The sequence below is a fragment of the Gekko japonicus genome, unplaced genomic scaffold, assembly GCF_001447785.1.
Source record: "Gekko japonicus isolate JY-2015 unplaced genomic scaffold, Gekko_japonicus_V1.1 scaffold453, whole genome shotgun sequence".
Lineage (NCBI taxonomy): Eukaryota > Metazoa > Chordata > Lepidosauria > Squamata > Gekkonidae > Gekko > Gekko japonicus.
Genome location: NW_015168663.1, coordinates 656835 through 672949, shown reverse-complemented (window position 1 = coordinate 672949; position 16115 = coordinate 656835). Strand labels below are relative to the sequence as shown.

At 40.1% G+C, this 16115-nt stretch overlaps 1 protein-coding gene across 2 annotated transcripts in view; it reads right to left on the bottom strand.

The window, feature by feature from the left end:
• Positions 1 to 14661: 14661 nt before the first annotated feature.
• Positions 14662 to 16115, bottom strand: part of PNPLA8 (patatin like phospholipase domain containing 8) — a 59722-nt gene continuing 58268 nt past the window's right edge. For both annotated transcript variants that reach the window (XM_015415282.1, XM_015415281.1), the window contains exon 10: positions 14662 to 15990. In XM_015415282.1, the coding sequence (XP_015270768.1) occupies positions 15716 to 15990 (275 nt within the window). In that variant the 3' untranslated portion in view covers positions 14662 to 15715. The remainder of the gene's footprint in view (positions 15991 to 16115) is intronic.

Below are 16115 nucleotides of genomic sequence, written 5' to 3'. Positions count from 1 at the left end.
TGGGCGGTTTACAACTTTGTAGTGCTAATCACTTTTATGGATCCCTAACTATGGGCACATTCTCAGGGGTTGGGTCAGCCTGCCTAGCTCCCCGGTGGTGGCGGCTCTTCCTTCTGGTCTCTGGTTTCGGCTTCCTTGGCTCCTTTGGTCGGCAGGACGCTCCTCTCTCCGGCGCAGTTCTTCTCCAGCGAGGCAGCCATCTCGGTGTGTGAGTTTGTCTCTCCCGGCCTTGGCTCCGTCCGATAGGCTCCGCCGCGCCGGGAGATGACGTCACCCGCACCTTCTGCTGCTCGCGTCGGCCGCTTTCTGTTGGAACTCCGCAGGCCACCAGGGATCGCTCCACTGGCTCTCGATGTTCCGCCGCGCCGCCTCGTCTCTACCGCCAGGATCCACCGTCACCATCGCCGCCATTGTTGTTGTTCCTTCGCTGCCGCCGCCGGTGCACACCACACTCCTCGGACGAGGGGGGTGCCCCTACCCTACTAAGGGTAGGTTCCCATTCATCTACTCGCCCTTTAACGGGCTTTTGATTCATAGTTACCACGTCAGGAGTATTCCTCAGTCCAAGATAGTCCAAGTACCAAGGGATTTTGAAAGGAAATCCCATTTTTGCACAGCCATGTGCTCCAAGTCACAAAGCAACTCTTTGTCTCTCAAGAGGCAGCATTTCAGGTGCAATCAAACAGACAATGACAAGAGGAGGAAGGGAGAGCTAAGCAAGTGAGCTCACTCCCATAGGGATCAAAACAATTATACCCCGATTCCAGTCACAAATTAGATGTGACCATCAGCCAATTGCGAGTGGGCATGGGTGTGCCCAATTGTTGGTTGTCATAGCTGCAACATAGGATTAGCTAGAAGTTTGGAGCCCCTCCTGCAGTCAGGTGACCCAAACTCCAGCTACTTCATTGTGTACGTGACTGGTCGCAAGTGGGCCAGAAAGTGTAGCCATGAGGTCTGGCGTTTGGCATGAAAGTGTGAAAGAATGTGGGTTTATGGCATGGCTATTGAGGCCTTGTGGCCTCACCAATTGGCTTGCAACAGGAAACAAGACACAGCATGTTATCAAAAGACATCACAGGAGAAGGCATGTGAATATAGAAGCAATATTTCTATACAGCTTCAGATTCTTGAAATTCTCTATGAGTCTCAAAGTAAAGCACCTTGGAATAGTGTAGTGCTGGAATGTTCGCACCTGCTAAATCCAGGTTGCTCTGGTAGCACTCCTCCCACCTACACTGAGAATAAAGATAAGTTCTTGGGTTACAGTAAGGCACAATTTAGAATTCTGAGGCTGCAACCCTATTCCTACTTATTAGAAGCAAGTCCCATTGAACTCAGAAGGGCTTGCTTCCAAGTACAAGGTTATATAATATTTTATTTATTTTATCAGATTTAAAATAATCTGGATTTTTAATGTAGTCTAAAATCAACTATGAAGCCTATACAGAACCAGTGGGGACCTTCAATGGTATACTTCAAATAAGAAATCTAGCCCTTAGATGAAAAATTCAGCCACAATGCAATGTAGAAATATCAGATAAACAAGACCCAGAAGTTATGAGATAGAACACTATTACAACAATTGTCATAGACACAGAGTAACCCCACTAACACCAAGCCACAGATCCTCTAATTTAATATATTTTTGCCACTTCCAAGTACTACTCTGGTTATCATATCCTTCCATTAACAGTACTGGAATTTCCTCTCAGTTCACCTCAAAATCCATATGGGGGGGCAAACACTCTCTTATAGGATTTTTCCCTGACTTCCTTACTACATTTCTATTCAACCCTTTAGCAATAATAGCATTACAATACATATAAAATAATATAAATGGGAATAAAATAACTTTTTAAAAGACACACGAAAAACTCCCATCTTTAGAAAAGTGTCCTTCTTTGTTATGATGCATTTCTTACAAAACTTCATTTCCTATTCCTTTTCCTAGTGCCCAGTCTGATTTCTTTTTAGTAGCCAGCAAAAGCTTTTGCTAAAGCTCAGACATGCAGTCAGTTAAGTTTTTGAAATGCTATTGCCCTGATTTTTTTAAAATGATGGATGGCCTTCTGTGTTTCAATGTTAAGTTTTACAGATACAGATAGTTTTACAGGTTACTTACTGCTGCTGTTTGTGTGGCTGGCTGGGTGTTTTTATGGTCCACATATTGATAGCATACCAGTCTGTTGAGCCCTCTTTTATTCCATGGTATTTTTGTCACCTTAATGTGACTTTATTTTTTACATACTGTTGTATTGATTTGATTCTTTTATGTTTTTAATGTAAACCTCTTGGGACAATGTCTCTTTGGAGAAGTGGTATATAAAATTCATGAATACCAGACACAAAGCAAAAATTACACTAATTCATTTTTCGGTAGTTCACGAATCAAAGGCTCAACAAAGCCCTCCTGAACTGGCCAGTGGAGCAGATCTCATTTGCAAGAATATTCCATAATGTGATAGCCACCATTTTAAAAAATCCTGATAGCTAAGGAGGGCTCAAAAGGCAGAGGCATCCAAAGAAATGCCTCAGCACCCAGTTTCCATTCACATGACAAGAAGAGAGCTATATGGGAGAACTGTAATTTCAGTTCCCAATCACTTGTAATTCTGTATATTGTCTTCCATGTTTTGCAGAGATTAACAGCAATACATGATTATTTCACAATCTAACCAATGGAACAGTTTCTTAGGCTTTCTCTTGCTGAACTTGTCAGATAATTGTAAAGACAAAAAGCTGAAATATAACCATCAGTGTTTAACTTCAGTGGATTTTAATATCAGTTCTGGGGAAAATGGACTTTTTATTATTTTAAATTTGATTCTATAATAATGGTGGTAAAAAAAGATATTAGTGAAATACAGAAACTAAGCTGCAACCCTTTCCATGGAATATATAGAGACTTACATCTTACAATGGGTTTTTTTTAAAGATCAAAGTGTCTGTTGTAAAATGCTACACTATTTGGTATACAGTAATGAGGTCAGGTTTCCCAGCATGTCATCGAGGATATACTGTTCTGATGTAATGTGTTCAAAGTACTTGTCTTTAAAAGAAACTCAGTGTAGGCTTTTTTAAAAGTACACAAAGATCACTCTGTCTTGTCCAGAATTGGGCACTTGAAAATAATTACCTAATTTAAAAGCTTCAGTGAAAAGCCATTCAATTAAGCCAATCAAGACCACAAAAATGGTTAAGGCTGAGTAGTACAATCTTAGTTCACTAGCGATGAGGACATCTTGTGCAATAGAACAAGGTTCTAGAAAACAGGCAGCCATCATCCAAAATAAGGGGGCCATAATGTTCTAACACAGAGAATTTGGGGACTGTTCACAAGAACAATTTCACTGATCTTGTAAATATTTAAAGGGAATCTAATGATCTCAAAAAGTGATAGGAAGGAACTGTGAAGCTCTAATAGTAACCTTCCTAAACAGTAGTGTATTGGGCCTGACCTGGGTAGCTCAGGCTAGCCCAATAGCATCAGATCTCAGCCAACCCTGGCAAGTATTTGGATGGGAGACCGCCAAGGATGCAGAAACAGACAACAGCAAACCACCTCTGGAGGTCTCTTGCCTTGAAAACCCCACAAGGTCTCCACTGTCACCCTCATTAACCAACCTTTACAAAAAAAATAAATAATGAAAGGCAGCTAATTGAAGAAGTGGCTGTGGTCTGTGGTAGAGCATCTACTAAGCATGCAGAAGATTCCGCGTTCAATCCTTGAAAGTTAAAATATAGGCAGCAAGTGAAAGACCCCTGCCTGAGACCCAGGAGAGCTGCTGCTAGTCTGGTTAGACAATACTGATCTTGATAGACCAAGGGTACTGACTTAGTATGAGGCAGCTTCCTGTATTCATCACTGTATCTTACTCCAGTGCAGTGTAATGGCTACAGTGTTAGAATGGGATCTGGGAGATCTACATTTGAATCCCCACTCTGCCATGGAAGCTTGCTGGGTGATGTTGAGCCTGTCATACACTCTGAAGCCTAACATACCTCACAAGATTTTTGTTGTGAAGATAAAAAGGAGGAGTGGAGAATGATGTAAGCTGCTTTGGGCTCCCACTGGGGGGGCATAAAGTAAGTAAACCCATTTCTATCCAGTGACTACCTAGATAGAAAGGGCATTGTTTTCTCCCTTTCTTCTGTGAAACTATAGCTCTAGTTCTGAGAAATATTACTGCTACTTTGGATACAGTACAATTATTCTGTGTATCATGATGGAACTTATTTAATACAAGCATAAGTTCACTATCGGAAGTTAAAATAATACCAAATCAGAGAGTTTTCATCTGGTAGTTCACTATAATAGGAACATAACTCATTTTCAGGCTATAGTGTTTATATCCACCCATAAACATAGTAATACTTCTAAAGTCACTAGAGTGTTAGATATGTGTACACAAAGCATGAGGTGGGGGAAGAATCAGCATAGAAACACTACCTTAGCCTGAGAAGCAGCAAAACAAAGCTAACATTAATGATGTGGAAAATATCACCATTTCCAAGAGAAATTTAGTCAGGCATCTAGGATGATTGGGGGAGGGGGGAAGCATCCTGTGAACTCAGGCAGGCCAGAAAAACATTATACTTTAAAACCTGTGCAATATCAGTTTAGACCATAGTTTTCACCAGATACAGTCCTAGATTGAACATCCACACTGACCAGACAACACAAGTTTGCCAGGTTGGACAGTCTTAACACTAATACAGAGATCCTCCTTTACTGATTGTAGATGTACAGAAAGCAGATGGAGGGCTAAGAACTTCCTTGTCATAGCATTCAGCAACAATATAGAATATGAAATATACACTCAGTATATTATTTTATCTGAAACACCTACCTACTTTTACCCTGCTGCAAATATATTTGAGCTAGGCATACTACTTGAATTTGTCTAAACAGCAAGATGCCAATAACACTGTAACACAAACCCCTCTCCATGACAGCAGCTGGCTAACAGACAGGAGCTTAAACCTTGCAATACAGAAAGAGCTGCATGAAACTACCATTTAATTCAAGTTAAATGAGGGTATTTAACCTTTTCCCCTTTTAGCACTAGACAATTAGGTTTGCATCATTAGAACATAAGACTGCCACCAATGATTTTATAATTGCTATGTTACATAGCACTGTAATTTTTGTATGGTGAAGCGCTGGGTTCTAAAAAATGCCAGACAGGGAGGCTTAATTCTTCCCACAGTTGTACTAGTTCTTAAATATTTGTAAAGAAAAAATCCTTCCCAAGTAAACTCTACAGCTAACATGGGATTGTCAAGGTTTAGCTGATCTCTGAAGAGTTATACCAGGGAAGACTCAACCAGGTCTATTACTGCTTGTTATATACAAGCATCATTCTCATTTTCAGCTTACATTGGTGGTATTTATAATCAAAATGAAACAGAATATATATATATTTTTAAAAACTACAATATGCTAAACACTGGTAGCTAAATCCTGTTCCAGATGAGTGTGTGCTGTTAGAAAAAAACCAGTCTGCCAAACTGTGTAAATGAAAAAATTGATATGGAGCACATGGACCAACAAAGAGAATCATAGGATCACAGAATGTTAGAGTTGGAAGGGACCTTGCAAGTCATCTAGTCCAACCCCCTGCACTTTGCAGGAGCCCTACAACATACCCGAAAGATGCCTCCACTTGCAGAAGGGAAAAACAGGATTTCCATGGATTTACAGAAAAACTGATCAAGTTTGTAAATTACTGAAATAGTATTTTTGGTATAATTTTTCCAATATTTTGGATGTTTTTGTAGATATTTTATGATTGGCTGTTCTGGGTTTACAAGTATCATAGAAGAGACTGAGTTAACCTTTCCTCCTGAATGGTGCTACTAGTTAGAGGGCCACACTAGAATCTGGGAGACTCAGATTTGAAGTTCATGCACAAAGCTCACCAGATGACCCTGAGCCATTCATTCTTTCAGTCTAACGTATCTCATAGGGTTATCGTGATAATAAGATGGAGGAAAGGAGAATGAGGTAAGCTGCTTTGAGTCTTTAAACAAGCATAAACAAATATATAGCATACCACTGTAACACATACATACTCCATTCTTCATCCAAGCTTCTAGTAGCACAGCTGTCCTCCCTGACTCTTGCAATCCTATGAAATGGGCCAGTCTCTAATTCTCTAATTAATCTGTTAGACTAGGATCTGGGATGCCCAGATTCAAATCCCCACTCTACTGTGAAACTCACTTGGGTGATCTTGGACTTGTCTCTCTCTCTCTCTCTCTAACCTACCACCTACCTCAAAGGGTGGGTTTGATGATAAAAATGGAGAAATAACTTCAGATCCTGACTGGGAAGAAAAGTGGAGTTTAAATACTTAAAATACTGAACTCCATGGCTGAGTAGTGATTTGAACCTGGGTCTTCCAGGTCAAAGCCCAGCACCATCCATTACAGAGACTGCAGCCTGTGCATGTCTTGTAACAATGTGGAGTGGAGATCAGTTGCCAACCACATTTATTATTCTCTCTGCAGGAGGTGTACTTACTAAGTTCCATGCTGGGAGAGAAGGGGTAGAATTTGGATGTAAACGAGTTTAATATGATATGCATGGAAATATTACAGATAAACAGGAGCTTAACTATTGTTTAAGCAACCTGGAGCAACCTGGCAGTTTTGATTTATTCTGGATTCATTATGGATACATTTGTAATTTTCAATTAGTTCTGGGTAGACACAATGGATCCCCACTGTGGTGCCAGTGGGTACTGTGGGGCACATCAACACCTTTCTTGGTGCTCACCAAGTGATAAAAAGTGGGTGGGGCTTTTGCCCACCAGGGTTTCTCATAGGCTGTGTGTTTATTTTTTTAAAAAAGCAAACTACTAATGATGAAGCAGTGCTACAACCACTTGAAAGAACTACTGATAAATGTTAAAGCACAACATGCCAAAACAAAATTGCAGCTGAACATCAAGAAGGCAAAAGCAATGACTGAGGAATTACACAGCTTTAAGACTGACAATGAAGAAATTGAAACGAACCATTTTCTACTCCTTGGCTCCATCATCAACCAAAAGGAGACTGCAAACAAGAAATAAGTTTGAGACTAGGAAGGGCAGCCATGAAGGAGCTATAAAAGACCCTTAAGTGTAAGGATATGTTGCTGAAGACCAAGACCAAGGTAATTCATGCTATTGTATTCCCCATTACGATTTATGGGTGTGACAGCTGGACAATGGAGACAGCTGACAGGAAGAAAGTTGATTAATTTGAAATGTGGTGTTGGAAGAGAGTTTTAGGGATACCATGGACGGCCAAAAAGACAAATAATTGGGTTCTAGACCAAATTAAGTCGAACTCCCCCTAGAAGCTGAAATGACTAAACCAAGGCTATCATACTTTGGTCACATTATAAGAATCACTGGAAAAGAGAATGCTGGGAAAAGTTGAAGGCAGCAGGAAAAGAGGAAGACTCAACATGAGATGGATTGATTCAATAAATGACGCCACAGCCCTCAGTTTGCAAGACCTGAGCAAGGCTGTTAACTATAGGACATTTTGGAGGTCATTAATTTCATAGGTTCGTCACAAGTCAGAAGTGACTTGATGGCACTTAACACACACACACAAGAAAATATTTTAAAGCATAAGTTCTTTTAAAAAGGCATCCTGTTAAACAGAACATTTGTCTGAAAAGCTGAAGAGTTACTGTTAAGAGTTATGCATAACCCAACTCCCAGACATTTTGTGGTTGGCTTTGCCTCCTGCAGCAGCCATTTTGTGGTTGTGCCAACTAGTTGTGTGAAAATTCAAAATGTGCCCACAGGCTAGGTTGGGGACCCCTGAGGTAGACTACATGCTCAGACCTATAGGACAAGACATCCAGTCTTTTTACGGGACTGTGTTCTATGCAGGGGATCCATGCATACTACGACCTGAAACAATCCACATTAATGAACCTCTAAATTTCATTGATACATATTATACATAAGCATACACCCAATCCTTGCAATCCTGTGAAACTGACCAGTTACTAATTTCCAGTCTAAGGTATAGTGATTTCAGTTTTAAGTGGACATGTTACAGTAGACAAGGTAGAAGGAGAAACTTTCAAATGAGTCAGAGATAAACAAAATAGTGTTTTGCTAATATTGAAAGTCAGAGAAACAGAAGTGTGTGTTCAAGAACTGCTTGTAGACTCTGTGGGATGTCTACCTAAGGATATTCTATAGCAAGAGGTTTATGATACAAAGTGATGTCCTGTCCCATGCGGTGACATCTCAGAATAATGGTTTCCCAGGATCAGAATTCCTTGTTGTTCAGGCAGCTCCCATATGGGCTATAATTGTGCCATTTTTAAAGCTAAAATCATTACCACAGTTTTCCTTCAACCTATGTTTAAAAAACCCAACATTCTGTTGTACTTTATTATTTCCTGAGATTTCTTGTGCACATTTGTATCAAAAAAAGTACTCAGGGTGGCTTGCAGGAAAATTAATTTAAAAACATGACTTAAAATAGCATAAAACAAGTGCAGTAATAAATCCAAGCCAACCCCCCTAATAACATCAAATGCCATCAAAAGCATTATCATCATCCAAAGCAGCAGGATACAATCAAGTGTAAAGCCAGGAAGCAGCCAAAAAATCAGACACACATTAACACAGTATGGTTCAGGTTCAATCACCAATAAAAATCTTCTGGAAGTATAGGTTTAGATCTTAGAGATGGCAAGTGAATTCCCACTTGTGGAATAGATCTTTCCAATCCCCCCCCCCCCCCCCCCCGCAGCTGTGCTCTCTCAAATGTGGCTGGGAGAGAAGGTCAGTGGATCTGTAGAAGTGACATACAGTGTAATGGGGGGGAGGTGTCTGCTCAAGTCTTCATATGCTGGGAGCTCCAGAAGGCTACAAGCAAAAAGAAAAAACAAGCTTCCTGAGGGGCACTGCTTTGAAAACTTCATCCAGTTTGTGCCACTGATATAAAATTGGAGAAATATGGGTCAATGGTGGGCCTCAGTGAACCACTGTACATTGTACCAGTGGAAGTTTCCAGAGGCAGTTTTAAGCACAGCAACTTATAAGATAATATAATTTAGATACTATCAAGACATATGTAGCTGTGGCCAGGAACAGTCACAGTTGGTGAAACAATCCAAATTGGTGAAAGAAGCCATTGTTGCACATCTCTGGTTCTCAAGAAGCAGCACAAGTCCCTCCCCCTTTACATTCAAGGACAGAAAAACAAAATGTTTCAAACAGGATTTGCTCCGAAAGGGACTTCTTGAATATCATTGCCATTTTCATTCTGCCTCAATACAGAAAACAGTGCAAGAGAGAGAGAAATAGAAAAGCACACACACACACTGAAAGTGCTTGTGGGGATAGCATAGTCTTATTGGATAATATTGGCCCAGTAACACAGATCACCCGAAAATGCACATGGATATGCTACTTCAACAAAAACAGACATTCTGTGTCACCACATATGCACAAAGTACAAAACTATTGCATTAACTGAACACAAGACCAGCAACAGAAAATGAAAAACTCATTTAACTGATTTTAACATTTCACATTCAAACAAGATGTTATATAGATAGTTGCCAAAGGAACTATCCATTTGAAAATCACTAAGGAGATTTAAGCAACATGTGATCATTTCCTCTGTGTGGTGGATAGTGTAGCTGCTGAAGTACCTTCTTAAGACAACTGGATATGAAATTGGTACAGAGTATTCCACAATTAATGAAGGAAAATGTTCCAGCGGCTGTGACCTAGTAAATTTACTACAGTCAGTCACCATACATTGATTATAAGTCTTCAGAGATCAAACAAGCTACCTTACAAGTGTCTAATACGGTAACTAGAAAGGTTAATTGCACAAGCTCAAGTGCAGCATTTGATCAGACTTTGAACAAGAACTGTGATTGAATAAGCAGCCAGATAAGAAGTCTAAAGACACCACATTCACTTTAGATAAGACAGCACCTAATTCTAACTCTTTTTTTTTTTGAGCCCCAGAAGCGGATTTTTTAATTGGTTTTTTTTTAACACTACAAAAACTACAACAGAAAAAGGGAGGGGAAAACTACATATAAAGGAGAAAGTAAAGAACCCACTACTGACTAAAAACCCAAGAGAGGAGACCCTCCAACTAGCTTTCTGCATTCAGTCTTTTCATCTTTATACTTCTTATGAACTGTGTCAAACTTTTAGAACTTGTAACCCTCCCCACTTACATTTAGTTGCCCAATAACAGTGCCCCCCATCATCCCCAAGAACCAAGTTCTCAAAGGCACAATTCAGAGTCCTTCAGCCTTTACTTCTTCTCTCTTTTCCGCAGCTTGTAGGGACTTTTCGGGGCTGCTGCCCCCTGCTCAGACAAAGAGTCCTCGCCAGATGAACCAGTTTCCAACTCGCCGTTGGACCTGCTGTCTTCTTCTTTTTTCTTGTCCTCCGACCTTCCCAGCTGTTCTTTTAGAAATTCTTGAGCTTTAAGAATTCAATCTTTATCTTCTCTTTGATCTTAAATGTTACTCCTTCTGGAAATAGCCATTTATATCCAATTGAATTTGTTTGGAGGAAGTGCACAAGTTCTTTGTATTTCTTTCTGCGTTGCCTTACTTCAAATGGAATATCCTTAAGCGTTCTGACAGCATTCTCCCCCGCCTTCAGAGGTGTTGCCGCCACTGCTTTCAGGATAGCATCCCTGACGTGCCTCTTTGAGAATCTTACTACAATTTCCCCAGGCAGATTATTTTTCTTTATGTATCCTGAATATGACCTATAGGCCACATCCATGTTGTTGAGTAACTATTCCGCCTTTAAATCTGTTGCTGGGGCAAGTAGCTCACACATAAAGTCTTTAAGATTCTCTCCTCTGTTCTCTGGCACCCCTTGGAAGCATAGGACCATATTGGCCTTATCCATTTGCACTTGAAGCATTTGATCTTCCAAAGAAACAGTTTTCTTTTCCAATTTTTGCACTTTCTTCCTCACTTTCTGCGTTGATTCAGCCATTTCCTTAACTTTCTCAGCATCCTGCTTCATTACTTGGATTAAATCAGTTATTTGCGTTTGTTGGGCAGTGATGCTTGTTGTTACAGCTGACAGCTGCGTTTGTTGGGCTTTAATATTCGCTGTTATCACGGACATCTGCTCTTTGAAGGTGTTTAGCTGTTCCAGTAGAGGGCGCATGACCTCAGCCATCGCCTTAGCCGTCTCACTGGTCATTTCCGGCTTTGGGGACTCTAGTTTCGTTTTTAAAAGTTTCTCTTTGTCTCTGTCCCTCTTCCCCGCCATCTTTTTTCTGTTTGTTTACTTTCGCGAATTTTTTTTAAAGTCTCTGAATATGCTGAGACACTGGGCAGCACTTCTGTGGGCTCGGCTACCTGATCCCGGCTGCGTCTGATGACAACCGCCATGGCACCACCATCGTCCGTGTCAGCCTCTTCAGCCTCTGCCCGCCAGAGCGTCCGTTGTGTCCTTCGGCTCCCAGCACACTGAGGCCAAGACGCTGGCCGCTGCTTCTGTGGGCAGGACTCTGGGAACGCAGCCAATGGATTGGGATACCTTTGGAGTGACAGCTCAGGGATCCAACTGATTTGGGAGCGCATGGAATGTTGCCACTTTAAAACATAATTATATATAAGGAGAGATAGTTTGGTATGTAACAATTTCATGACTATATAAGGAGCTTGTCAAATACATATTTTAGGCTGCACATGCTGCCAAATACTGTTCCTTTTATATTGCAGTCCTGAGGACTGTAAGGTAGCAAATGTCACTCCCATCTTTAAAAAGGGTTCCAGAGGAGATCCGGAAAATTACAGGCCAGTCAGTCTGACATTGCTGTGGCCCTGCCCCCAGCGTGCCCGGCGTCATCACGTCACATCCAGGTGACGTGCATGCGGCGTGCGTGCGCAAAGCGCGCGCACGCAGAAGACGCCGTCTGGGAGCCCCCCGCCACAGACGAAAAACAATTTGGCAACCCTAGAGTCAAGTGCAGGGAAGGAGCCAGTGTGTGACTGCAATAAAGACGGCCAATGCTATGCTGGGGATTATTAGGAAGGGTATTGAAAACAGATCAGCCAATATCAGAATGCCCCTATATAAATCAATGGTGTGACCTCATTTGGAATACTGTGTGCAGTTCTGGTCACCACACCACAAAAAGGACATTATAGCATTGGAAAAAGTGCAGAAAAGGGCAACTCGAATGATAAAAGGGTTGGAACACTTTCCCTATGAGGAAAGGTTAAAGCGCTTAGGGCTCTTTAGCTTGGAGAAATGACGACTGAAGGGAGACATGATTGAGGTTTATAAGATTATACATGGGAAAGAGCAGGTAGAGAAAGAGGTACTTTTCTCCCTTTCTCACAATACAAGAACTCGTGGGCACGCCATGAAATTGCTGAGTGGTCGGGTTAGAATGGATAAAAGGAAGTATTTCTTCACCCAAAGAGATATTAACACATGGAATTCACTGCTACAGAAGTGCTGGCAGCTACAAGCATGGACGGCTTCAAAAGGGAATTAGATAAGCATATGGAGCAGAGGTCCATCAGTGGCTATTAGCCACAAGGTATAGATAGGGACTCAGGGGCAAGTGATGCTCTGTCTTCTTGGTGCTTGGGGGGGGGGGGTCAACAGTGGGAGGGCTTCTAATGTCCTGGCCCCACTGGTGGACTTCCTGATGGCACTGGTATTTCTGGCCACTGTGTGATACAGAGTGTTGGGCTGGATGGGCCTTTGGCCTGATCCAACATTGGCGTCTCTTATGTTCTTATGTTGATTCCACCATTTCTGCCATCCTTATGTTTAGGTCTGAAGTGTGTTCTTCTTGCACTTTATCTTGTAGATGTTTTCTGGTCTCCCTGGTGAAACTTTTCTCATTGTTTGCATTGGAGTTTGTCATGTCAATTTCTTCTCCTATATTTTCTTGGGTTAAATGAGCGTTATCAGAGATTAGAGACAGAGGGGTAAAATAGTTTGATATCGGTAGGTTGTATTCAGTAGAGGTATCAAATACCACAAAGTCTTCCATTTTAGTTTGTAAGATGGATGGCCTTTTGATTATCATCCATATCACATAGTCTCTTTCCTCCATCCATATCTGTAACTATTTCCAACCATCATGAAAAGATAAAATGTTTAAGCCTTGTTTGCAGCATGGAAAGTAATTTCTAGCCATTTTTGTAAGTTATCTTGTTTTTATTTAAGGCAGAAAATTTTCAAGGTTAATTGGAGGCTGAGATTTCTCCCTAGTCTGTGTTATGCAATGTATCTGTCCTTTGAAATCCATTGATTCAATTCTCATATCATCTTGGACTGCCAATTACACATAGGCCCATGTAAGAAACTCCTCTCCTCACCAGTATACCCTAAACATTGTATTAACAATGACAGAATAATACAATGTCTATTAAATGACACAAACCCAGACATTACAGCTCTGGTTGCCAAGTTCTTGGCTGAAGCAGTCAAAGAGAGAGAGAAACGTTTTGTATGATCAGTCTTATTTTGTTGTCTCTGTAATGCCTTCTTGTTCATATTTTATCACATTGTATATTTTATTGATATGCCATTAGAGGTTTAGTAGTTGTTATAAGGGAAGCCATTTTAGAATTCCTTAAGAAAATGGGTATTTAGAGAACACACACTATTTCCTTTGAACAGGAAATTATTGAAGAGAGATCTTACAGACAGATTCCATGATTAAGAATGTATCACTTGATTGCTCTTGAGTCAAAATAGAGCATGTTTATGATGAAAACAAAAGTTAAGTCCTATGTTTGCTGCCATCAGTTCGTCAGAATCACTCTTGGGCAAAGAGATTAGTCTAGAAGGTGTCAGACTCCTTTTAGTTTAAATTACAGAAGAAAGCATTAAAATGTATTCTTTCAGATTCAAGATCTGGACTCCTCTTCCTATGGGTTATTCTTTTCACCACTTCTCCAAAGAGAACACAGCTTAATAAGCAGGAGAATTTCAAAAAGGAGACTCAAACATGGTGAGAAGAATAACAGTAAAAGGAAAATGAAGGGCTATTTAAATTGATTGGCTAAATCACAGTAATTTGTCAACCGAATCTCTTGTTTGGCCTCTCAAGCATATTAACTTTGGTTAACAATTATATATCTGTCTTGCACTAAGCTAAACCAATTGTCTCCTTACCCCATATTGTCAATGCTCACTGACAGCAATCGAGATCTCTCATTCTGGGCCTTACCTGTCAACAAAGAACTGGAGCTGGAGATGTCAGCAATTAAACTAAAAATTTCACATGCTCCAACATATCCATTCTACTACTGAGATTAATCTATAGCTGCCTCCTAGAAAAGGTATTCTCATTGACCTGCATGTAAAGATTTCATGATTGATAAAAAAATCATAGTTTGAAAGCCCCCAAACAATACCAATTTAGTACATCAACACGTCGTATAATTAACCAGGTAAGAAAACCATGTCCCGTTAAGTACATATACAGAAGTCACCCTGCTAAACTATGACAAATAGTAAAGCTTTAACAAATATTTTAATCTTTAACCAATCAAGGACAAACGGCACAAATATTTTAACTACATTCTAGATCTGTTCAGGAGCATCAATGAAGAAACCATACTAACACACAACAAATCATTTAAAGAATTTATTTTCTTCCTTGCAAGGGCATACTGACATTTATGGTATGTTTCAGAGTTACAGTCAAATAGGAAATTACCTTGCAACAGAACCAATGAAAACTAAATACAGGTTGATATTACCCATTTTAGACCTCAGGGTAATCAGCTAAATATTGTATTGCATAAAGTAAACTTGTGTATAGACACAATGTACATGATACACCTTTCTACATGCACAGATTTTGCCAGAAGGCAATATACGTCTCCATTAAACAGAAGGGATGACATCTATTGGCAGTGCCATAACCTCAATGCATTCTGAAAATTTACAATAATTGCAATTCAATCTGCAACCCAGTTAAAACTAAGAAATTCACAGATTTCTCACCAGATTTCAGAGTTTTGTTCCATTGGTTTCCATGGGCTAAACTGGTTTTACTTATTCTGGTTTAAGTGCCATGCAGGCTGTACAATTTGACCTGTACTCCTACTCCAAATGGTAAACATGTTATGGTTTTGTCAACAGCATGATTTTGGAATATATATTCTGAATATAACAAATTAGTCTTTCATCATCACAAATTTAAACAAACCATAACAAACAGCAGATAAAAATCCAAATGGTTCAGTGTATAATTTTAATCTGCACCATTGTGAAGTTCTGAAAACACTGACTCAGTAAAATCTTTTCAAAAAACTGTAAAGAAGATCATGGATTCAAAAATCCCACTGAGGGAGTAGAATGTACTTCTGATCAGGCAAGGTGATGTTATCACAACAACACCTTCCCAAAGACAACTGTATCTAGAAAAATCAGGGAGCTTTCAAGAGCAGATTTTCAGGGGGCTGAATGGGAGGGGGAACCAGAGGAACCCCCCCCCCCACATCAACTGAGCAAAATTGCTTTCTGTTCATGCAGTAGGATCTTCAGATCAAAGGCAACAGGTTTGTACTGTGCCATCACCAATTGAACTGCTTCTCCTCCTGTGAATTTATAAACAGCTAATCATAAGGAATTACAACTAATATAATTTCAGTCCCTTTTAATACAATGCAGACTCATGAAATATGTTTTATACTGATGACTATTCATGCTTTACATATTTATAATTTGGAAAAGAATGGTAGTCCTTCATACATGTCAGTCTTCAACCTGATCCAGTCATTGAGTTTCTGCAAAGTTGTTTTTTCCTCTGTTAATATTTTGGCAGCTTTCTTCAGTTTCTCTTCATTCCGTTCTAAATATCGAATGCCATCTGTCCGTAACTGATTAAGCTTTTCTTTGCGGCTTTCATCTAGAGCTATGTCCTCATTCATCAGAGGGTTAAATCTGAAGTATGTGTTTGGAGGTAAAAGAGCATCCAACATTGTGTGGACTTCTGGTTTTAAAAACAAAAACAGTAAAACTGTTAACTCAGTTTTGGAAGAAAAGACGTTCCATCCCTTCTTTTATGGTCTATTAATCTGTTAATCAGTATTTTTCATATGTTATATAAGATACTGA